This window comes from Trichechus manatus, unplaced genomic scaffold (genome assembly GCF_000243295.1).
Source record: "Trichechus manatus latirostris isolate Lorelei unplaced genomic scaffold, TriManLat1.0 scaffold00065, whole genome shotgun sequence".
NCBI lineage: Eukaryota > Metazoa > Chordata > Mammalia > Sirenia > Trichechidae > Trichechus > Trichechus manatus.
Genome location: NW_004444001.1, coordinates 4,199,037 through 4,223,700, shown reverse-complemented (window position 1 = coordinate 4,223,700; position 24,664 = coordinate 4,199,037). Strand labels below are relative to the sequence as shown.

The following is a 24,664-nucleotide window of genomic DNA, read 5'->3' as shown; positions in this document are numbered from 1 at the left end:
AGACTACACTTCTGTAGCTCTGTGTCACCTGTCACCTGTGTCTACCTGTCACCTTCCGTTCTCTGCTTTGGTTTTTTCTTGGTCTGGTTCCAGGATGAGAGCCTGGGGACTTCCAGCCAGTTCTATTCTGCTTTGTCATCAGTTTGCTGTGTGACTTCACCATGTCACTAGCCCTCTCTGATCAGTTTCCTCATCTGTCAAATGGGAATAGTAATATCCATTTTGTCTGTCTTCCCTACAGGTACTTGTGTCTCAAATGAGATTGTGGCCAGGGGAGTTATGGGCCTGAGAGGTGCTTGAATGTGGGCTTGTGATGAGGAGATGGGAGATTCCGGCTCAAGGCTCCCCTTAACTTTGTCATAAAGGAGAAGGGTGGGGCCCAGAGGGATTTGCCAACTTGCCTGAAGCCAGGAGCTGAATTCTATGCAAGGGCCTCTCCTCAGATCCCCCAGCCCACCTCGGGAAGGCCCCTTGCACCCACTGACAACACCCACGAGGGGAAGAAGAGGAGGTTGTTCTGCCTGCCCAGCATGTGGCAGGCGTGATCTCGCTGAAACAATTTCCTGCCCTCAAGTTATTAATCCATTAGTGAGGTGACACCTCTTAACATCAGGGCAGAGAGATGTCAGATAATCCCAGGATCTGGAATAGGGGGATGGGAGGGAGGTTACAGGGCCAGGCTCCAGCATCCCAGGTAAGGAACAGATACCATCCCAGCCCCCAGGCCAGGCCAGTGGTTGTGAGTTGAGGGTGGAGAAGCTGCAGGTGGAGGAAGAGTGTGTGTGTTGTTATTTCACCTGACTGGGAATCCCCCCTCCCCTGAGCCCTTCAGAAGATGAAGTGGGGGCAGGGGGTGGGCTTTGAGAATGTGGTTCCAGAGGGTCCTCTGGTGTGTGCGTTTGGGAGGGAAGGGGTTCTTTCCTACCCTTCCAGAGCCAGCTCCCCCCGGGCAGCCACGCACAGAGATTTCCAGCCTGACTCAGCCCTCCAGGTTGCTGGGAATGCTCACTGACCGCTCCAGCCCCTTCCCTGTTTGCTTTAGCAAACCCTCCAGCCCTTCCAGGTCAGCCATCCCTCCAAAGCTCTGCCCGGGCTTGCTCTCACGGGAGGGACGCCCAGCTGCTGGGGATTTCTGTCCCAGCCTGAGAACAATGGGGGCAGGGTCACCTGCCTTGTTTTCTTTGTCCCTCCAGAGCGTGGACAGGGCTCCCGGGCCTTTGAAAGTCGGAAACCCCGAGATTTCTGCTGAGAATGCGCTCACATCTGGCACAGGCTTGCCTCATGAGCGTGAGAGCTAGCAGCATCTCTGGGCTCTGAACAGGCTGCTGAGAGATAGTCCAGGACGGGAGGGCGTGGGGGAAGTGGAGAAAGGAAACCCAAAGGTGGATAGGAGGACAGTCATCACATACACATAGCCCTGCCAGCCACTGACCTCAGCGAGTGGGGTGGGGAAGGAGCAGGGCCCAGCATGGGGAGAACAAGTTCCCTAATAAGGAGGATGGTTTGACTCTAGGGCAGTGGTTTTCAAACTTTGCTGTGTAATATTAAAAATCAACAGGGGAGCTTTTAAGCATCCCAGTTCTCAGGCTACACCCTAGACCAATTCTTTCAAACTCTCTGGGGAGAGGACCCAGGCATGACCAGATGAGTGTTTTTTCAAGCTTGCCCAGATCTCAATGTGCAGTCAAGATTAAGAAGCAGTAGTATAGTGATCCCTAAGGTGTGCACCACCCCCTGAATGTCAGTTTGTCATAATGGAGTGGCTTGTGTGTTGCTATGATGCTGGAAGCTATGCCACCAGTATTTCAAATAGCAACAGGGTCACCCATGGTGGATAGGTTTCAGCTGAGGCACTGTCTTAGTTATCTAGTGCTGCTATAACAGAAATATCACAAGTGGGTGGCTTTAACGAACAGAAATTTATTTTCTCACAGTTTAGGAGGTTAGAAGTATGAATTCAGGGCACCGGCTCTGGCAGAAGGCTTTCTCTGTCGGCTCTGGAGGAAGGTCCTTGTCTCTTCACCTTCTGCTGCTGGATGATCTTCATGTGGCTTGGCATCTCTCTTCCCCCATCTCTGCTTGCTAGCTTGCATTTAATCTCTTTTATATTTTGAAAGAGATTGACTCAAGATACACCCTATACTAATTTTGCCTTATTAACATGACAAAGACAACCCATTTCCAAATGGGTTTATAACCACAAGCATAGAGGAGGCTAGGATTTACAACACATATTTCTGGAGGCATAATTCAATCCATAACAGGCACCTTCTTTCCATCCTGCAGCAGGATCTGGGGGAAGCGAAGAATGGAAGCATGAATGAGCCGGGGAATGGAGCTCCTGACGCTCGTGTGGCATGACTTGCTGGGGGCTCGGAAGGAGCTGGAGTTTAGGGCCAGTGAGCTGAGCCCTGGGAGCTGAGTTCAGAGAATGATGCAAAGCTGTATGTTCTCTTGTACTGTAGAAGGGTGGGGATGGAGGGACGCTGGGGTAGGTTTGTGCTTAAAGGGCTCAGAAGTCATAGTTATGGGGGGAGAAAAGTATGAATTTTAGGAAAGTGTCACCTGCTCAGGCAAGAAAAACAGTTGCTGTAAAGTCATCTCAGATTCATGGCAACCCCGCATGTGTCAGTAGCACTGTGCTCCATAGGGTTCTCAATGGCTGGTTTTTGGAAGTAGATCACCAGGCCTTTCTTCCAAGGTGCCTCTGGGTGGGCTTGAACCTCCAACTTTTTGGTTAGCAGTTGAGAGCATTAACCGTTTGCACTACCCAGAGACCCCAATAATCTCAGTCCAACCTCCTTATTTTACAAAGGAGGAAGTGGGCAGAGAAATGATTCTTGGAGAATCTCAGCAAGTGACTGGCCAAACTGAGCAAGAATCTGGGTTTGCAGACCCTCATTGACATCCTACCACACCAATCCCCAGCAATTTATTTGTCTTCTTTTTCCTTCTAAAAATATATATGTATGTGTGTGTATATATATATATATATATATATACACTACATTTTGGTACTGGAGCAAATCTGAAAACGCAGATAAACAAGAAAGAAGTTAAGGAAGCCAACTTTATAGTAGCCTCAATTCTGTCTTAACTGAGACTTTGGCCCTGCCCCCTCGAGTCCCTGCCTCTGCCCCCAGAGACACCTGCTTCTCCTCTGGGAGAGACAAACAGAGCCAAGGCAAGCTGGACCTGCAGCTGGCACAGGTATCAGGGTGGCACCCATTGGGCCCACACCAATCTCTTGCCCATAAACTAGAGCTGCCCTTCAAGCCACACCCTGGTCACCTGGGCTGGGGTGGGAGGGTGGTGAGAAAACACCTAGAATTCCTTCTCCCTGCCCTGGCATACTCCCTCTTGCACCTTCTTGTAGACGTTTAGGCTCCTGGCAGGAAGATGGAAGGCCCGAGCTCTGTCCTTACCCCCTCCACACACAAAACCCATCACCCTCCACTCAGTGGTGGCTGCACATTAGAATCACCTACAGAGCCCCTTAAAGTCCCAGTGCTCAGATCAGCTGAACAATACCTAGGGGTGGGGCCCGGGCATCAGTATTTATTTAAACTCCCAGGTGATTCCATTTGTGCAGCCCTAGTTACCTAAGGTCCCCAGGGAGTCCCTGGGTGGTACAGATGGTTAATGTGCTCTGTAGCTAACTGAAAGGTTGAAGGTTTGAGACCACCTAGAGGTGCCTCGGAAGAAAGGCCTGCCGATCTATTTCTGAAAAATCAGCCATTGAAGACCTATAGAGCACAGTTCTACCCAGACACACATAGGGTCGCCATTCGTTGAAATCAGTCGATGGCCACTGGTTCAGTTTTGTTGGTAAGGTCCCCAACCGAGCCTCAATGTCCTCATTTGAAACCAATCTTTACCTACCTGCCCACGTGCCCTGTCCACGTGCCCCCAATTTACTTTAAGGGTCAGTGATGAGAGATGGAGAGTGAACAGTAGTGAAGATAATTGATTTTGCAAATGGACTTTTAAATTGTTTAATTTGCCTTGCGAATAAGAGAGCTGCAGCCTCACACTTTCTCTTCAAGATCCTTCAGTTTGCTGACACACCCAATGAAGACTATCAGATTGAAGGATATTGGATAGAGCGGCCTGGCCTCTAGACCCCTGGTTCTCCAACTGTGCTGCAGGGAGATGGGGAGTCCCAATCCATAGGACCTGGGGTCCTCTCCCTCCTTTTCCATGTCTCCATTCATAGTTTCATGGCTTTAGAAAATTTGAAAACCTTTATACCAAACAAGCCCAAGCTGCAAATGTTCACCAGAAAAGTGCCTGCGATTACTAATCTCCCTTCTGTGTGTCCTGCTCAGAACTCCCCCACCCCTGTGGGGGTGCCCTGGGTGGGAGGCTCCTTGTTAAAGACAGATGGACAGACAGACATGGGAGGGCATGGCCAGTGGGCAGGTGGTGGCTCGCTACCTTGTGAAGCTGGGGCAGGCTGCGGCTGCAGGCAGCTGAGCGGGGAGTTGGGACCATGGTTCAGAGAAGCCAGGAAACCAGTGGCTCAGCCTCAGCCTTCCAAGAGGAGCACAGCGCAGGGACCCGTGTGTGGGACTCCTGCTTTCTGCAGCCCGCCCAGCGTGCTTGGCCGGGTGGGAAACTGGTCAGGAGAGATGGGCATTCTGAGGGATGGGGCGGGACATCTTGGAAGTGTTGGACATGTCTCTGCTTCCCCCTGCCCTTCACTACCTCCAGTGGAGAGCTTTAACCCCTGCCCCCTGACTCCTCCTCTCCAGTGGCCAGGGACCACCCGCAGAGCCATAGACCCTCTCCCCCTCCCCCCCACCATGAATTTTTTTTGTTCCCCTCCATGTCTGAGAAGTTTCCATGCGGCCTGAGGAGGCAGGTTGATCAGATTCAGATGGACGGTTTTCGTTAACACAGGGAGTGATGGGAAGAGGCAGCAGGAGGTGTGAGGAAGGTCAGGAACTCTGTCTCCTGTTCTCCCCAGTCCTGTCCTCCAGATGTAGGGAAGTTAACCCCCTGCCCTTCCTCTGTCCCTTGTCCAGGGCATGCTGTTCTCTCTGACTTAGCCGTGGGCATAGCGGCCTTTCCTCCTGGGTCTCTGCTCACCGCAGGGCTCGCTTTCCTCGCTGACACACACAGGGGTTCAGAATACTGATTGCAGATACACTAACTCAGCGCTTTCTATTTCCTAGGTACTTGTCATCTACTCAGAAACCCATTGCCGTCGAGTCAATTCCAATTCATAGCGGCCCTATAGGGCAGAGTAGAATGGCCCCATAGAGTTTCCAAGGAGGGGCTGGTGGATTTGAACTGCCGACCTTTTGGTTAGCAGCCTAACGCTTAACCACTGTGCCACTAGGGCTCCCATCTGCTCAGAGTAGGTGTTAATTTTGACAGATAGAGAAACCGAGGCTGGGAGGTTAACTAATTTACCCAGAGTTTTGCTGTTAGCAGTTGGCAGACCCTCCTTGGATTCACCCACTCCGCTAAGTCTGGCTATTTCTATAAGCCACACGATGTGGTTAAGAGCTCGGGGTCTGGAGTTCGAGAGGTGGCTTCTCATTTTTTCAGGTTTGACTCTAGATAGATAGACAGCTCAACCTGGGCCTCAGTGGTCTTACTGCTGCAAAGCAAGTTTGGATAGTGTTGTCAGGGAGTTGTAGGGATTCAGTGAGGAAAGTGCTTGGCTCGTAGTAAATGTTGCATTCAGTGTTGACTTTTATATTCCTTCTCCTGCTCATAGAACCTCCAGGACTCCATGGAGAGCCTCCAGAGGACAGGTCTCCCCTTCCTGTGGGAAGGATAGCCCCTCTGCTCACCCCAAGGTCCCTCTGCTGTGCCCTCTGCTGTCTGGGACCCCCTTTCTTGGGGCTCTCGTCTGCCTCCCTCACCTTGCCCTGGCCCCAGCCCCTGGCCCCCATCTTCCTTCTAATCCCAGGCCTCCAGGTACCTCAGCCCCTGGCCCCTCTGTTCTCTCAGCCTGGCACCCCACACCCCCCTGATCCCAGGAGGATGCTGGTGGTTCCAGCAGCCCCTGCATCCACCCCTTGACCCTGACAACCCCATGGTGTCCAAACTGTTGATGGGATCTGCCTCTCTCCTTCCTGTCCTCGCTGGATGAAGGCCTCTACCTTGTTGCTGATGAGTTTTAGTTAAAACCCAAACTGTGGAATGATGTGGGGAAGATGTTGGGTATACAGCAGCAGGGCTTTAAAGAATGACCTTTGTCTAGTTTTCTCAGCACCCCCAGAGGGAGTCAAGGCCAGAGAATAGGCCCTCAATCAAAGAGCAGATAAAAGTCCCTGCCCTCCTGGAGCTTACATTCTAGGGGAATACGTGTATTCCTGTGGCATATCCTTTGCAGTTGCCTGGGAAGTTGCATCCTAGACCTAACTCCAGTCCTAGCAGCTCCCCTCTTTCCTCCCATCTACAGATGGCGCTGTGATTAAGAGCAAGACTGCCTGCATTCACATCCCAGCTCCACCACTGACTAGCTGTGTGATCTTGGGCAAGTTTCTTAACCTCTTTGCCTTGATTTCCTCATCTGTAAAATGCTGCTGTTGTTGTGTGTGGTCGAGTCGATTCTGGCTCATAGTGACCCTATAGGATGGAGTAGAACTGCCCCTAGAGTTTCTAGGCTAAAATCTTTATGAGAGCAGATCGCCAGGTCTTTTCTCCCATAAAGCCGTTGGTGGGCTTGAACGGCCAACCTTTTGGATAGCAGCCGGGCACTTTAAACCATTGCGTCACCAGGGCTCCTTATCTGTACAATGGGGCTAATAGTAGTACCTGTTTTAGGGTTGTGAAGATTCAGTGAGCTAAGTGATTTAAAGTGCTAAGGTGAGTGCCTGTCATAGAAGTGCTCAAATATCAACTACTACAGCCACGCCCCTCCCACCTGAGAAGGTGGCTGGAAGGGCCAGGGGAGAAGAATGATGTGGTTTTTTCTCTTTTGCCACCCAAAAACCCATGGCCGTCGAGTCAATTCCAACTCATAGTGATCCTATAGGACAAAGTAGAGCTGCCCCATAGGGTTTCCAAGGCTGATTGGACTGCTACATCTTTCTCCCGAGGAGCGGATTGGTGGGTTTCAACTGCCACTCTTTCAGTTAGCAGCTGAGTGCTTAACCAGTGCACCACCAGGGCTCCTTCTGTACTGCCAAGGACCATGCATATATGAAAATTAGCCCTGTTTCCCCTTCTAGACCGCAGGGGCCAAGTGCTTAGACGGTATGAATTAAGGATGGATGCAGGCCAGGGATGGCAAAGGAGGTTCAGCTGGCGCACTGTCAGCAACCTGAGGGTCCAGTAGAGGCTAGAATCGAGGTGGATTCTTGAGGCTGCATCCTGCAAAGCAGGAAGGTGTTCTGTGATCCATGAGTGATGCCTGCAGTGGGAGCCAGAGTCATGGTAGGGAGTAGCCCTGTGAATGTCAGATGCTGTGATCCCTGAGACAGGCTAACATCCTGACTTTGGTTTCCCCTACCCCAACTCCACCTGCCTATTCTGAAGGCTAGGGTTGTGTCCAAAGCCCTGGATCTGCCCTCTCAGGTCCACCCCACTTATCAGGATGAGTCTCTCTAGAAAGGGAGAATGCCTGGCAGCTGAAGCCTTGGATCTTGAGGGGAAGACTATGAACCCAGGTTGTGTGGACAGCAAGAGCCCGGGCAGCTGGTTGTCTGAAGCTCAGGGCAAGAGCATGGTTTGTGCTCCTCGGCTAGAAACACTGGTCTTGGGTCAGAGTGGATGGACTGGGCTAGGGCCCTGTTTTTTCAGCTGGTGGGAAGGGGTGGAAGTATGCCCAGGCCTCCTTCCTTTGGCCTTATGGGGAGAGGGGATAGGATGACAGCAGTGAGGACTAGATGGGCCTGGGTTCCAGTGCTGGCTTGGTCGCTCTCAGCACTATGACCTCAGGCTACTTACTTAACCTCTCTTAAGCCTTAAATCCTCATTTGCAAAATGGAGAAGATTATACTATCTCCCCAGCAGGGTTCTGTCCTCTTTAAATGAGCTAAGGGCATGTAAAGTGCTTAGCCAACACTTGGCTCATAGTAAGCCCTCCATAAATCACAGCTGCTTTATTATGAGGATGACGAGGAGAGGAACTCTATTCCATCCCCAAACAAGAGCTGGGCCTGGCTGTGTGCAGATCCTCCCTCTCCTATCGCTCTCCAGGATTATATGGAAAATGAAAATATTGTCTTGTATGACTTTGGGAGCCAAGTTAAAGAGTCCTGTGGGTGAACAGGGGCCGCCTTCTCCCGCGAAAGCTGTTTCCCTAACCCCGAGGACAGGACACCTTGTCTAACCGATTGTTTGCCTGGCTCCCTCATGTTCCCCCTCCCTAACCCAGGGGTGACCTCGGTCCTGGATCATCCCCTGTGTTCTGGGAGACAATTTAGAGATGAGACCTGAGTGATGCTGACCATTACCAGCGAGGCAGCTTGGCCAGGGCCACAGCTGACTGTGGTAGAAAGAAGGGAAGAGCTATTCTGAGTTCATCTCCGGACCTCGGCTCCCAGAGCTAAGTGTTCCTCACCTGTCGAGTGATGCCTGGCAGAGTCACAGGAAGAGTCAGCCAGGTAATCAATGTAAAAGCCCAGAGAGGGGTGTCTGACATACAACAGCACCGAAATTACTAGTCTCTCCCCTTAGCAGTGGGATGGAGCTACGCTGATTCCAGGCCAGCTGCTTTGAGGGGAACCCTGAGCCGAGAGAGGGCAACAGCAAGGGGCGCAGAGGGAGCCCAGGGCAAGCAGAGCAGTGAAGGGTGGGAGGTGGGGAGTTGTACCGACTCAGAATCAGAGAGTCTAGAACGTAGCCCCGTCCTGCCACTCAACCTCTCTCAGCCTCAGTTTCCTGACCTGACTAGTGGGTGTCATTACTGCCACTGGATCATTGTAAGGAACAGTGATGCTTCCAGCCCTGGGGGGCTAGGGGCTTTTGAGAATGCCCCCTTTGTCTGCCCCTTGCAAAGGCAGAGTGTGTAAGGTGAAGGGCAGGAAGCCTAGGCTTCTCCACCTCTCAAAGCCCCCTGCCTTCCTGTCGTCTTCGATGACCCTGCTTGGCCAGCTCTTGTGTTTGATATTTCTTTGTTAGCTGCCGTTGAGTCGGACCCTGATTCACAGTGACCCCACACACAGTGGAACAAAACACAACCCAGTCCTGTGCCATCCCCGTGATTGGTTGCAGATCAGACTGTTGTGATCCATAGGGTTTTCACTGACTGATGTTTGGAAGTATATGACCAGGACTTTCTTCCTAGTCTGACTTAGTCTGAAAGTTGCGCTGAAACCTGTTCAGCATCCTAGCAACATGCAAGCCCCCACTGACAGATGGGTGGTGGCTGCACATGAGATGCATTGGCCAAGAATCGAACCCAGGTCTCCCGTATGGAAGGCGAGACTGCTAAACCACCAATGCCCCCTGATGTCTCCTTAAAAAAATACCAAACCCATTGCCGTCGAGTAGATTCCAACTCACAGCGACCTTATAGGACAGAGTAGAACTGCTCCAGAGGGTTTCCAAGGAGTGACTGGTGGATTCGAACTGCCAACCTTTTGGTCAGCAGCTGAGCTCTTAACCACTGCACCACCAGGGCTCATGTATCCTTAGCACGTACTAAATGATTCTTGAATCTTAGACTTCCCTTGTCAAGCCAGTGTCTCTCAGTGGGAGCGGTATTGGCATTGTGGGTAGGGTTGTGAACTGCAGAGCGTTTTGCATCCCTGACTTTGCCTACTCAGTGCCAGCAAGCTTTGCCTCCTCGTTCACTAGAGTACAACTATGGTAATGACAGAGGTTTTGTCTGTTTACTGTGCTTTCCCCAGTGCCGAAAACGGTGCCTGGTGTGTGACAGTGTTGTTGAATGAATTGCGACAATGAAAAAAATCTTCCCTCAGGTGGAATTTCCAAACCCTTCCAGGGGGCTTTGCCATCTTCGGTTGAGAATCCTTGTTCCAGTCTCACCTTCAGTGACATCCCTGGTGGGTGATGGTCCACCTTGGTTTAAGTACTTCCATTACTGGAAATTTATTACTGTAAACGATAGCCCATTCTGTCCTGGGTAGCTCATTATCCAGAAAAGCCTCCCTTCTCTCTTCTTGGACCTTGGCCCATTGGTTAACATATCCGTGTGAAGTCTGACGCCCAGAATGGAACAGGGTGTGGGGCCTGACCCTGCAGAGAACAATGGGATTGGTACCCCCCCAGCCCTGGACAGATAGATATGGCATTGACACTGCCTGAGATTGTATTTACATTTCTTGAGGCAACTTGCCCTAGTGTTTGCTGGTCATGGTCAGCTAAAACTCAAGGACTTCCCCTTAGAGACTATACCTGTCTTTTCCAATCCAAAGTGTAAAAACCCATTGCCGTCTAGTCAATTTCAACTTATGGTGATCTCATGAGAGTAGAACTGCTCCATAGGGTCTTCTTGGCTGTAATCTTTTTGTCTTCCACGGCACCTCTGGGTGGGTTCAGACTGCTAACCTTTAGGTTAGTACTCGAGCACAAACCATTTGCACCACCCAGGCACCTACCCAAAGTGTAAGACTTTGAAATTTAAAAGCACACCCGTATCTTATTAATTTTGGTCCATTGTTCCAGTCCAAATGATTTTGAGTCTTGATACAATATGTTAGCTATCTTTCCATCCCATCCTTATTACCAAAGTTGCATTCTCTGCACAGTTGGTTGGTAAGCCATCTGTGTCCTCACTGTGTTGCTGATTAAAATAATGAGGAGTCCAGGCCTTTGGCATGATAATAGAGACTCCAGTTCAGGTTGATAATGATCAGTACTCCTTGGGGTTGTTTGCCTTTGAATGGATCCAATTAATTCCAACTCCACCCCACATTTCTGTCTTGTCCACATAAATATCTTCAACCCCATCTGTCAGCTAAAATCTGGATTTACTGCATTCCACAAAACTTCAAGGCTTTGCAACCCCTTTGGAAAAGGAGATGCATTTAGCTGAGCATGACTTGTTCTTGGTGAACCCGTGCTAGCTTCTAGTGCCCACCACTTTCTCTTATGAGTGTTCCAAATATTTTGTTGTCCCCATTTAGAAGTTTGCAAGAGTTCAGGTTTGCTTTCCAAGTTTCTAGAATCCACCCTTTCCCTCTTTGTGAAAATAGGAACAGCTTGTCTTCTGACATCGTTCCTGTTCACCAGGATTCCATAGCGGTGACCAGCGGTGGTACCACAGTCTCATCTGTAGGTTCTTTCTCTGGGCAGTGATGGAGTTCCCGTGTAATGGTGTTCTTGTATGATCTTTCTGTCTAGCTTGATCTCAGTCCCCTAACAATTATGACTTACCCTTGGCAGTTGAAGATTGATATTGGTGATATTAAAGGTGGAAGCCAAAGGGGAGCAAGTGGTTCTGCATTGTCTGCCATACCATTAACGTACAGGGCCCTCAGACTTACTCGTTCTCTTGCTTTGAACATAGATTTAGTTTTTGTTTTTTTAACTTTGGGATGGTCCTTGTTATTTGTTTTAGCTCTCCTGTTGGCCTGTTGGTGTTTAAATGTCTTCTGGTTATTTCATGTTTAAGTGGCCTGCCCAACTAGATAGTGAGCTCTCTGAGGGCAGGGCACATCTCAGGCAGAGCTGAATCCAACTTTCCCCACTGTCCACTTTAATATACTGCACAGCCTTCAGAGAAATGCTCTGAAAATGCCACAGAGAAGGCAGGGGAATGAGTGGTGTGTCCTGTCAGATGAACATGTCATCATGGAAAATTCTTTATAAGAGTATGCATATCCATTTACACAGCCCCACCGCTGCTTCTGCAAACTGCACATTCCTGCAGAACAACCCACCCTTTCTTTTTTTCCCACCAAACCTCAGTCATGCTTCGGGTGGGTTAGAAATACAGTTTTTTGTCTCCCTCCTACTTCCATCGCTCACTCCTCTCTCTCTTCTCCCTCAGTCCTTTGCTGGATTCTTATAGGGAGTATGGCTGAGCTCCTGGTCTCTGGATTGGATGCCCCAGCCTGGGGCTGTCCTGGAGACAGGACTCTGGAACCCCAGATTTAGAGTGGATTCTGGTCCCTTCTTGTGGGGCTTCTGGGGCCCAGGCTCTGTGCAGCCTGCAGAGCCCTGCTGGTAGGTTGGGGTGAATGGCGGGCAGAGCTGAAGAGGGGGTAGAGGTAGGGTCTGGTCAGGTAGAAACAGGTTTGGCAACTACTGGTATTCCCTGAAGGAGCCCTAGTGGCACAATAGTTAAGCACTCAGCTGCTATCTGAAAGGTCAGCAATTCGAACCCAATGGGGACCTGAGTGTTCCCTGGGGCAGGTAAGGCCTCTCCTGGGGCGTCCCAGTGGACTTTACCAGGTGGCCTTTTACCTGCTGCCGAGGGTTCCTGGGAACTTGTTGGGACTGATAACATGACTTTGAATTACCTGGAAACACACGCAAGCCACCTTCAGATGATCTCCGTCCCTGCTCAGCCCAGGGCAGAGAGAGAAGGAGATCCAGGGAAGAGAAGAAAGGGGGAGCCTGCAGGGGAAGAGGGTGGCTTAGAGTCCTAGGCATGGGGAAAAGAAGGACCAGTTGATTTTTAAGCCCTCAGGGAACAGATCCAAGAGGGCACTAAGCTGACCCTAGCAGGTATCCTGACAGTGGTGGCGAAGGGTGTATGGGGTCCTTCCCAAGGCAAACTTTTTTTTTTTAATACTTTATTTTTTTTGTTGTTGTTAACAGTATACACAGCAGAACATATACCAGTTCAACAATTTCTACATGTACAATTCAGTGACATTGATTACATTCTTCAAGTTGTGCAACCATTCTCACCCTCCTTTTCCAAATTGTTCCTCCCTCATTAACATGAACTCACTGCCTCCTAAGTTTCTTACCTAATCTTTCAAGTTGCTACTGTCAATTTGATCCCATATAGAGAGGTCTTAAAAGAGCACAGTGCTCAAGGCAGATATTCTTTACTAGTTAAGCTAAACTATTGTTTGATTTAAAGAAGACTTCAGGGAATATTTTTGGTTTCAGGTTTAAAGATTGTCTCAGGGCAGTAGTTTTGGGTGTTCATCCAGGCTCAATGGCTCCAGAAAGTCTGGATTCCATGAGAATTTGAAAATGTCTTCCACATTTTCCCCCTTTTGATCAGGATGCTTCTATAGAATCTTCAGTAATGGTAGCCAGGCACCATCCAGTTCTTCCAGGCCAACCTTGAACGGGTTGGGTGCGGGCAAATGGGTGCTCCTGTGTGTTTGTGTCACATCTACCTTTGAAGGCAGAATACTGTAGTGTCGTGGTTCTTAATGTTAGCGTCACCTGGGAATTTGTTGGTAATGCCAGTTCTTAGACCCTTTCCCAGAACTACTGAATCAGAAACTCTGGAGTTGGGGCCCAGCAGGCTGCTGTTAAAAGCCTTCCCGGTGATTCTGGTGTATGCGAAAAAGTTTTGAGAAACACTAGCTCGTGATTAAGAGGATGGACTCTGGAGCTAGATTGCCTGGGTGCATATCCTTACCAGCTGTGTGAGGCAAATCACTTAACCTTTCTGATCCTCCTTTTCATCACCTGTAAAGTAGAAACAATAACTACCATCCTGTTACTGTGATGATAAATAAAAAGGCCTATAAGGAGTTTAATACAATGCTGCCACTTAGAAAGCACCTGTAAGTATGGCCTCAGCACAGACCTTCATTCTTTGTTTCTAGGTAGTATCTGATGCTGCAGGACAGGGAGTGGCCATCACAGGGAACCAGACCTTCAACAACTGGAACTGGCCCAACGCAGTCATTTTTGCAGCCACGGTTATCACCACCATCGGTAAGTTTGTCTGGTCTGTGTCTGTCTGGGTGGCTCTGCTCCTGTAAGGCTTATATTGTGGCCAGGCTCCCCCTACTAGCCCTCTGTCTCCTGAGACCTTCAGGATACCCACTGCCCTGTCCTAGCTCCAAGGAATGTTATAGGAGTCCAGCTCTGGCCACGCAGACTTAGGGGTAAAATCAGGCAAATTGTAATCAGTCATTTTGACACTTTCCTGGGATTTAGTAAGTCCTTGGTGACTTGCCTGGAAGATTGTTTCTGTGAGTCCAGAAACAGTGACACGGCCTGATGGCCAGGGCCACTGCAGGAGGTTGAACAGGCTGCTCACTGCACAGCCTGAGCTTGTACTCGCTCACCAAGCTGAGTGTCTATTCTAGTTACCTATGGCTACATAAGATACCACCCCAGAAGTTAATGGCTTAAAACAACAATTTATTATTCTCTTTCCCCATTCTGTGGGTTGACTGGGTTCAGCTTGTCAGTTCTTGCTTGGGCCTCTTAAGCTGTTTCAGTCAAATGGTGGCTGGGGCTACAGTCATCTGAGAGCCCAGCTGGATGGATATCCAGCTTCTTCAGTTGCATGTCTGACAATTGATGCTGGCTAGTGGCCGGGATCTCAGCTGGGAGTGAAAATAGCAGTGGCTGCACGGGGCCTCCACATGTGGCTTGGGCATCTCAGTATGGTGGCTGGTTTCCGAGAGGGAGAATTCCATGAGCAAGCATTTCAAGAGATCAAGGGAGAAGCAGCAAGACTTCTTAGACCTATCCTACATAGCCTCATTTTGACTGCATTCTATTGGTCAGGCAAGTCACTAATGCCAGCCCAGATTCAAAGGGAGGGGCGTGAGACTCCACCTTGACGTAAGCAGCAGCATGCATGCGTAAGAAGGGAAGGAGCTGAGAACAGCCATCGTTGGAGACCATCTTCTGCAAGCCATCTTTTTCTAATTTGCACAGTGGTGCCTTATGGACTAGTGGGAGACCTAACAGAGGAGGCATAGTCCCTGCTCTCCGAGAGCTCCCAGTCTGCTGGAGGAGCCATAGCCCATGCCATCATAATTGCAACAAATGATCCTGTGATCATAGTGTGCTCAAGGGAAAGTCATTACTTAAGTATGACTTGGAGACCCTGGGTGTGCAAATGGTCAATGTGCTCGGCTTCTAACAGAAAGGTTGGATGTTTGAGTTCACCCAGAGGCACCTCAGAAGAAAAGCCTTGTGATCTGCAGTCAGCTATTGAAAACCCGATGGAGCACAGCTCTACTCTGACTCATACGGGGTTGCCATGAGTTAGAGTCAACTCAATGGCAACTGGTGTAGTGTATGTGTAAGTATGGCTTAGAAATGGGCCTCCCTTGAGCTGGGGCGTATATGTGTGGTAGAGGAGGCAGAGGGCCACTCTGAGTCTGGGTCCATCACCCTTGCAGTGACTCTGTTCTCACTCCCACCCTCCCCACTGCATTTCTTTCCTACAAAGACCCTTCTTTTTGGCCTCACTCTCTCCCTCCTCCTTCCTCAGGTTATGGCAACGTGGCCCCCAAGACCCCTGCCGGGCGCCTCTTCTGCATCTTCTATGGTCTCTTTGGGGTGCCACTCTGTCTGACATGGATCAGTGCCCTGGGCAAGTTCTTCGGGGGACGTGCCAAGAGGCTGGGCCAGTTCCTAACCAAGAGAGGAGTGAGCCTGGTATGTCCCCTACCATAGGTAGTGGGCAGAGATGGGGGGCTGGGGCAGGTGATGGGGGGATGGGAAGGATCTAAGAATTGATCAGGGGTGTTAGGACAGGTGGCAAGAGGGCAGTTTCTCGGCCCACAGCCCTCCAGGGTCAGGCTGGGAGCATCCCTCCTCCCTCCTTTCCTGGGTGTTGCCCCTGCTGGGCTTCCCTGGTCTCCCCTGTTGTCTGACTTGGCCTCCCCAACCCCCATCAGCGGAAGGCACAGATCACATGCACAGCCATCTTCATCGTGTGGGGCATCCTGGTCCACCTGGTGATCCCGCCCTTCGTGTTCATGGTGACGGAGGAGTGGGACTACATCGAGGGCCTCTACTACTCCTTCATCACCATCTCTACCATTGGCTTCGGCGACTTCGTGGCTGGTGAGCCCCTGCCCTCTCCCTGTTCTCTGCCTCCCACCTTCTCATTTTGCTTCTCCTCTCCCATTCCAACTCAGCTGGCCTTTACTGGGGACCCTGATAGGCGTTCGGTGTTCTGGACATTTCCTCTACCCAGTGGGATCCTCATTCCAGCCTGCCAGTTACAAGGGGAAACTGAGGCACAGAGGACTGGCAGAAGACTCTTTTCTGTCTATATCCCTCTCTCGGATGTGGCTTTTCCCCTCCTTCTTTCCTCTCCTGGTGTTTAGTCTCTGATATCCTCCTTCCCTCCTGTCTGCTGAGTGTGGGCTTCCTCAGGCCTGGGATAGTGGCTTGAGTCAGTCTTCTGCCTGCAGGGTTTGTACATGTTTCCTAAACCAGGCCGCCTCCTCGTCTAGAACCACCTTCTGTTACTCCAGAGCCTGTCCTTGCAGGCTTGGCTCAGAGGCCCAAAACTTTGCAGCTTAATTAAAGACAAAGGAGGCCTTCTCCCAAGCCGCCCTACCCCCTCTGCCCCAGACACTCCTTCCCACTCCTCCCGGCTTAATCCAAGGAGGTGATAAGATTCTTTGGCCCTTTGTCTGACTGCCTGCAGCTGGCCCCAGCCACTCATGGACTTGTGCCTGTGGCCTGCACAGCGTCTTGGCTCTTAATCCTCTTGACACCCTGTTTGGCTGCACTGATCCGCCTTTGTTCCCTCCAAGCCAGCTGCCCTGCCCATTTGACCTTCTCCTCTCTCCAGGGGCCTCTGGTCCCTGCCACCCTTCCCTCCTGGGGCCGGGGTGAGGTCACTACCCTTCTACCCCAGTGCAAGGAGTGCCGGCAGGGGATGGCTGAGTGGGTAGGAGGAACAGGAAAGAGAGGCTTGACCACTCCAATGACCCTAGCAAATCTGGGTCTGCTGTCCTGAGAGATTAACTTAGTCTGAAGCACAAGCTTGCCATTGTCTAGTCCTTGGGGCCCAGAGCAGGGTAAGGAGAAGCATTTTGTATTGGGGAAGTACAGTAGGGTGTTTAATGATCCCATACCAGCTCCAGCAAGATGTCACACGTCTGTGCTTCAGTTTCCTCATCTGTAAAATTGGTAAAAATAATAGCACCGACCCCACGGGGTGGTAGAAAATTAAATGAGTTACTATTTGTCTTAGTTCCTTAATGCTGCTATAACAGAAATACCATAGGTAGGTGGCTTTAGTGAACAGAAATGTATTTTCTCACAGTTTAGGAGACTAGAAGACTGAAATCAGGGCACCAGCTCTAGGGAAAGGCTCTGCCTGCTCTGGGGGAAAATCCTCGTCTCAGCTTCTCTGGCGTTCTCCTCAGTGGTCGTTGGAGATCTCCACTGGGCATTGACTTTCCCCTGTTTGTCTTTGCTTGCTTCTGTGCCTAATCTGCTCCTTTTACAGCTCAAAAGTGTTTGGCTTAAAACACACCCTATACTGATATGGCCTCATTAACATAACAGAAAACTGTATTCCCAAATGGGATTGCATCTACAAGTATAGGGGTTAGGATTTACAACACTTGTTTTGGGGGACACAATTCAATCTATAATGCTATTCATGAGTGCTGAGGGTAGGGCCTGGCTAGGTTAGTGAGTGTGGTCATCATTGCCATCATCATACCCTGCCAATGATCCAGAGAACCAACCCCTCAGATCACCTGCCTGAGTGGGGAGACACAGCCCTTGCATTCAGGGAACCTATAATCTGATGAGGGAGATATAGCCCCTTCCCAGTCTGAGGGAAGAGACAGGATACAGATTGTAAGGGACATAATAATATAGATCAACAGGCCTCTAAGTGTAAAATTATAAAAGAAAACTCAAATACAGTCGGCCCTCCTGTATCCACGGTTTCCATGTCTCCAGATCCAATGAACTGTGGATCGAAAACATTTGGGGGAAAAAAAAAGGTTCAAAAAGCAAAACTTGAATTTGCTGCACACCAAGCACTTTGCTGAATCCACGCAAATGAAGTGACATGTAGGCATCCCCTGTATAGCCTCCCACCATTTCACAGATCCTCGTCTCTCTCCAGCACTCCATGTTTGATCGCTGTTCACCTCAGGTCTTGTTTGTTTGCTACCTGTGTTGTGGGCACCCTTTGTTTCTGTGAAAAGACAGAGCAGTCCTCAAAGGCTAAGTGTGAGGGGGTTGAGGACAGTGAGTGGAAGGGGTTTCGGGCTAGTATGGGATGGCTGGCTAGCTGTGTAAAGCACTACAGCCTCAAGAACTTCAAGATCACAGAAGAACTGACATTGGCTGATGCCTAGGCAGCATCAGCGTTCCCAGAAGAGCTCAAGAAACTCATAGAAGAGAAAGACTACCTTCCAGAGCAAGTCTTCAATTGTGATGAAACATAGCATTTACTTTGTATTAGGTATGGTAAGTAATCTAGAGATGATTTAATGTATCCAGGAGGATGTGTGTGGGTTACATACAAATACTGTGCCATTTTACATAAGAGACTTGAGCATCCTCTGATTTTGGTATCCGTGGGGGTTCCTGGAACCAGTCCCCCTTGGATATCAAGGGATGTCTGTAATCCTGGAGTATAGAAAAGCAATCAGCTGTGGTGGAGGGTTACCTGGTAAGGCTCCCTGGAGCAGGCATCAGAAGCCTGGCCTTGGAGGAGGGGGATATAGAGTGGGCAGGGCCCTCCAGGCCAAGAGGAGAGCTGGTGTGAGGAGGCAGAAGCAGGAAGACGGGGAGGCAGACCAGACCTTCAAGAAGAATAAAAATGGGTCGTAATATTTCCTGTCAGGATCAGTGCATCTCGCCCTTTCTGCTTCCATCTTAGTGGCTTTTCCTATCCAGCTTTATCCCCTTCCTAGAGCCAAGCATGAGGAAGGAGGGGGCACCTCCCGCCATAGTTACCCACTTCCCATTGACTGATAGTCATGATGAGAGTTGGCCACAATCGTGGACCCAGCGAGATTACTAAAATACCCGTGGAGGGGTGTGTGTGTGAGTCATCAACTCCCCTAGCCACCAGCCTCATATTAAACCAGCCCATCTCCAGCTCTGTGCATGTCTGCGGTATCCCCTCACTTAATTTCCATCCTGTTTTTAACTTAAATATAACATACTTACAAAAAAGTGCACAGAATAGGTAAGTATAGTATATTTCTTGACTCTGCTGGTTATATTACCTTCCCCTCGCCAAAAAAAAAAACCCTCCTCAATATAACCCTCACCCGTAGTGGTAACCACTCTCCTGACTTTTTTATAGTTGGGGAAACTGAGGCTCAGATAGGTTGGGATCCGGGAATAGGGGCACGAGTGACTGAGGCAGGGTCCTTCAGGACAATGGAGTAGGCTTGGGTCTAGAACAGGCCTCCTTCCTTCTTCTCACGCTGCGCCCCCCTTCTGTATTCTAGCTCTGCTATGCCTCCTCTTAGATAACACAGCTTTGGCCTTTGTGTGTTTCTGGGCCCCTGTTGACCCTCTCCTGGCCCTCTGGGCTTCTTGTCCTCCTGCAGGTGTGAACCCCGACGCCAACTACCATGCCCTGTACCGCTACTTTGTGGAGCTCTGGATCTATCTGGGACTGGCCTGGCTGTCCCTCTTTGTCAACTGGAAGGTTAGCATGTTTGTGGAAGTCCACAAAGCCATTAAGAAGCGGCGGCGGCGGCGGAAGGAGTCGTTCGAGAGCCCCCCACACTCCAAAAGGGCCCCGCAGATGCCGGGAAATGCAGCCTCCAAGGACGTCAACATCTTCAGCTTTCTCTCAAAAAAGGAGGAGACCTATAATGACCTCATCAAGCAGATTGGGAAGAAGGCAATGAAGACGAGTGGGGTTGGAGAGGGGGTCCCCGGACCAGGGTCTCCAGAGGGTGGGCTGCCAGCCCTCCCCTCCTCCTTGACCCCTCTGGTGGTCTACTCCAAGAACCGGGTGCCCAGCTTAGAAGAGGTGTCACAAACACTAAGGAGCAAAGGCCATATGTCAAGGCCCCCTGGTAAGGAAGGGCCCCCCGTGGATGGCTCCCCGACCGCTGAGGTGTTCATTAACCAGCTGGACCGCATCAGCGAAGAAGGTGAGCTGTGGGATGCCCAGGACTACCACCCACTCATCTTCCATAATGCCAACATCACCTTTGTGAGCGAGGAGGCTGGCCTCTCAGATGAGGAGACCTCCAAGTCCTCGCTGGAAGACAACGTGGCTGGAGAGGAGCAGCCCCAGGAGAGGGCTGAGGCTGAGGTACCCCTGAACCTGGGCGAGTTCCCCTCCTCAGATGAGTCTACCTTCACCAGCACCGAGTCTGAGCTCTCTGTGCCTTACGAACAGCTTATGAACGAGTACAATAAGGCAAACAGTCCCAAAGGCACGTGAGGCAGGCCTGGCTCCCCACCCTACAGTAGATGGCCTCTTTTTCCCCTCACCCTGAGGTGTCCTGTGATGGCTGGGACCCCTGCCCCTGGTGAGGGGCAGCCCTGGAACTGGGAGTGGGGGGCCAGGGGCCTTCTTTACCTTCCATCCCCTCCAGCTATATGCTACCAATCAAACATGGCGCACGCCTAGGACAAAGCCTCCGCTCTCCAGCTGAACAGGCACTGGCAGTGGGAGGCACCTGTCCTGAGCATGGCTGGGTCCTCGGATGGTTCTAAGACATCTGTGGGCTGGCAGGGCCAGTGGGCAATACTGACCCTGCAGAGGCCAGCACACAACTGCATGGGTCATTCGGTTGATAATGTCACACGGTTCTCTTAGGTGGGGGACCTTAGCCATTTAAGTTCATCAGTGTTAAATGAGCCCCTTCTGTGTGTCTAGCACTGAACTAGGCATTCTGGAGAAGAGGAAGGAAGTGTAAGGCCTGGGTCCTGCCTTTGCAAGCTCTAATGTGTTTGGGGAGGTGCATTTTGGGATCACAGGAGTGGCGGGGCCCAGGGCTGGGCATGTACTTTTTTTTTTTTTAAACCATCCCTGTGTCATCTGCCTTGCTGGCCCCCGATGGCAGATCTCGGTCGAGAAGAGGCTGCTGGGGACAGGAGTGAATGGGCAGGTGCTGAAACACTCCTGATACAGAGGACCTGAGGCAAGGCCAGAGTGTGGGCCCAGTGTCCCGGGCCCACATTGTTGATTTACTCAGACCAAGCCCAGGGCCCAGCGCCCTGCTTCAGATACCTTTTGGGCAAGGGATGGCAGGTGCAAGGCTCTCTGCCCTCCCCAGGAAGTGGTGGGAAGAAGAGGGTGGCGGAGCACGGGCCACAGGAGGCTGGGCCTCCCGGGGCTGGGCCTCCCGGGGCTGGTAGCCAGGTTGCTGGGAAAGAAAGGCTCAACTCTGGCCAATTCCACCCCCAGCCCTCTAGACAGACTGCACACCCGCCGCCCAGCCCCAAGCCCCGGCCCTCCCCACCCTTCACCTCAGCCTGTCTCCTCGTTCCCGCTTGCCCTGAGCAAGGACCACCACCCACCCTCCCACCTGCCTCCCGAGGAGAAGAGACGAAATTGCTCTTCTCACAAGTGGTGAGCAGCCAAATCTGTGAATCAAGCCCCTCACCCCGATCAGCTGCTGTTTGTCATTTTTGTGTTTGTTTTTGAAGAAAGGATTTGGGATGGGGGAGCAAGAGATAATGTGAAACTGTAAACGGACTGTTTGTGGTGAGGGGGCTGGTAGAACTCACTGCTGCCTGAGTTCTGGGGTTTTTCCAGCCCTGAGTGTTTTGTTATTTTTTTAATAAACTGCTGTTTTTTATATACCTGGAATTTTGTTGGCTTCCGAGCCAGTGGGGAAAAGAGGAGGTTAAAGACCAGGGTCCACCCACTGGGCCTTTCTCAGTGGCCTCAGCCAAGGTCATGGTGTCAAGAGCCAACCCCCATGCAGAGTGGGGAGGGGCACTGATCAGCAGGTGAGCACAGAGCGGGGCATCAGTTGCAGGCAACTGGATGCCAGACAGAGGTGGGTGGTTACTCTCAGCACCCTTCCCCACTACTGTGGGGCAAATGGGCCAGAGCTTCCCCCCAACATGTGAAGAATGTGATGGGTATGTGTGTCCCCGGGCCCATTCACCTTCTAGTAGATGTGAGTCTGCCAGGCTGGGGCCGGGCAGGGGGCATATTGCATTTTTCTGTGAGCTGTGTTAACTCGATTGTCACAGTCCCCCACCCCACCTGACTGGGGTGGCACTGGCTGGCCTGGAACCGTACACACTGTATGTACATACTGGCAATGATGTCGAGTGTAACTTATTTTAACATTTTTACAATAAAATGTGAGGTGGACAGGCCAGCTTGATGTGTGCTATGTGGGGGATGCAGTGGGTGGGGGGGCTGGTTTGTGGCATCTGAGAGAAGCCGGGAGGCCCTGGGAGGATCCATGAAGGGTTGGCAGGAACGAAGGCCCACAGCACAGTCTGGGGGTCCAGAGGAGAATTTGGGTGGTTCTGGAAGGGAGTAAAGAAAGAGGAGCGAGGAGGTGGAGGAGGGCAGGCTGCTTGAAATGAGGTGGTCAGAAAAGGCCTCTTGGGGGAAGTGACAGTTAACGGCCCTGAGTGAGGTGAGGGTGGGAGCCATGGTGCAGGAGCATTGTAGAAAAGGTTCAAGGAGAAGGAAGGAGCAAGGGGAGAAAGGTAGGGGTGATGATGGCAAACTCATGGCACCCCACACTGTTCTAAATGCTGTACACTCAACAATAGAGGAATGAGCTCACTCCATCTTGCAGTGGCCCTTTGAGGTGGGTGTTACGTCCCCATTTTACAGGTGAGGAAACTGAGACACACAGAGGTTGACTTGAACTAGTTCTCACAGTTTGTAAATAAACCAGACAAAAACCCATTGCCGTCGAGTCAATTCTCACTCACAGCAACCCTATAGGACAGAGTAGAACTGCCCCCAAAGGATTTCCAAGGCTATAGGTTTTTACGGAAGCAGACTGCCATATCTTTCTCCTGTGGAGCCACTGGTGGGTTCAAACTGCCAACCTTTCAGTTAGCAGCTGAGCACTTAACCACTGCACCACTAGGGCTACCAGGGTTCCTTCTTGTTGTTGTTATGTGCCATCGAGTTGGTTCCCACTCATAGCGACCCTATAGGACAGAGCAGAATTGCCCCTTAGTGTTTCCAGGGAGTGGCTGGTGGATTCGAACTGCCGAGCTTTTGGTTAGCAGCCAAGCTCTTAACCACTGTGCCAACAGGGCTCCACCAGGGTTCCTAGTAGTTAGTAAATAGTAAGCCTAAATTCAAACCCAGGCAGCCCAGCTCCCGAGTCTGTTCCATTAGTTACCGTGATGAGACAAGAGATAGCCTGTGGCTTTGTGGCATGTCTGGCGTTACCCGAAACTGCTACTGTCTATCCAGGAAGAGGAGTTAGGGAAGGTGGACCAAAGGATAAAAACATGAGAAGACCAGGCCTTCTGAGCTCAAGGGGTGAGCAGGAGGCACACAGAGCCTGGGATTGGGCACCAGGGACTGGAAGAAATGTAAAAGAAGGATCTACCGCCTGGCTCCCATCTGTTTAAAGGGAGTATCCGTCTGGCCTCATGATCTCAATTTTTGAGTTGTTAAAAGTATACACAGCAAAACATACACCAATTCAACAATTTCTACATGTACAATTCAGTGACATTGATTACATTCTTCAAATTGTACAGCCATTATCACCCTCCCTTTCTGACTTGTTCTTCTCCATCGATATAAACTGACTTCCCGCTAAGATTCCTGTCTAATCTTTTGAGTTAATGTTGTCAATGTGATCTCATATAGACAGTTCTTTAAAAGGACACTGTGCTCAAGACATATTCTTTGATAATAAAGCTAAACTGTTGATTGGTTTAAAGAAGACTTCAGGGAATATTTTTGTTTAAGGTTTCAGGATTAAAGATTATCTCAGAGCAATAGTTTTGGGAGTTTATCCAGCCTCCATGGCTCCAGAAAGTCTGGATTCTATGAGAACTGAAATTCTGTTCTGCATTTTCCTTCCTTATGATCAGGATTTTTCTATAAAATCTTTTATCCAAACATTCGGTAATGGTAGCCGGGCGACATCCAGTTCTTCTAGTTTCATGACTAAAGAGGCAGTTGTCCCTGGAGGCAACTAGCCATGCATTCCATTTCCTCCTCCTCTTCCTGACTCTTCTTCTTCCTCTGTTGGTCCAGGCAAATAGCACCTTGGATGGCTGCTTGCAAGTTTTTAAGAACCCAGACACTATACAACGAACTAGGAGGGGGAACAGAAGTGCTAAAAATGATATTAGGCCAATTAACTGGAATGTCTCTGGATGGTCTTGTTTTGAGACTGGCCCCTTCTCCCTTCTACGACAATTTCAGGGCCCCCTACTCAACACCCTGGGCAGTGCAAATGGTTAATGCACTCGCCTGCTAACCAGAAGGTTAGGGGTTCGAGTCCACACAGTGGCATTTTGGAAGAGAGGCATGGCAATCTACTGAAAAATCATTCATTGGGAACCCTATGGAGCAGCACAGCTCTACTCTGACATATGGGGTTGCCATGATTTAGAGTCAACGGCAATGGGTAGTGACAATTTTGAGTCTGTTGGAAAAACATTTAAACATTCTGTGATTTCAAGAGTACTTCTACATGAATCATTTTTCTTGAGGACATCAATGTGTTTAAAAAAATACGATCATGTTTTAAAACACCAGCCAGTTCTGTAACTACTTTTACCATCCCTCTTTTGCTGCCAATACCTCTCTCTTTCTCTTCTCCTACCCCGCACCCCCACTCACACTCACACACACACACACACACACACACACACACACACACACACAGAAGAGGCAGGTCCAAGGTTCTCTGGTTTGTCTGTGAAGCCTTCTTTCAGCCTCAAGGTA

General features: G+C 50.4%; 1 protein-coding gene across 1 annotated transcript in view; it reads left to right on the top strand.

Moving 5' to 3' along the window:
* KCNK5 (potassium two pore domain channel subfamily K member 5) overlaps window positions 1-20,731 on the top strand; it is a 46,717-nt gene extending 25,986 nt beyond the window's left edge. The window contains exons 2-5 of the mRNA XM_004379424.2: window positions 13,668-13,779; window positions 15,299-15,465; window positions 15,708-15,876; window positions 19,356-20,731. Coding sequence (XP_004379481.1) covers window positions 13,668-13,779; window positions 15,299-15,465; window positions 15,708-15,876; window positions 19,356-20,206 — 1,299 coding nt within the window. The 3' untranslated portion in view covers window positions 20,207-20,731. The remainder of the gene's footprint in view (window positions 1-13,667; window positions 13,780-15,298; window positions 15,466-15,707; window positions 15,877-19,355) is intronic.
* Window positions 20,732-24,664: the final 3,933 nt, after the last annotated feature.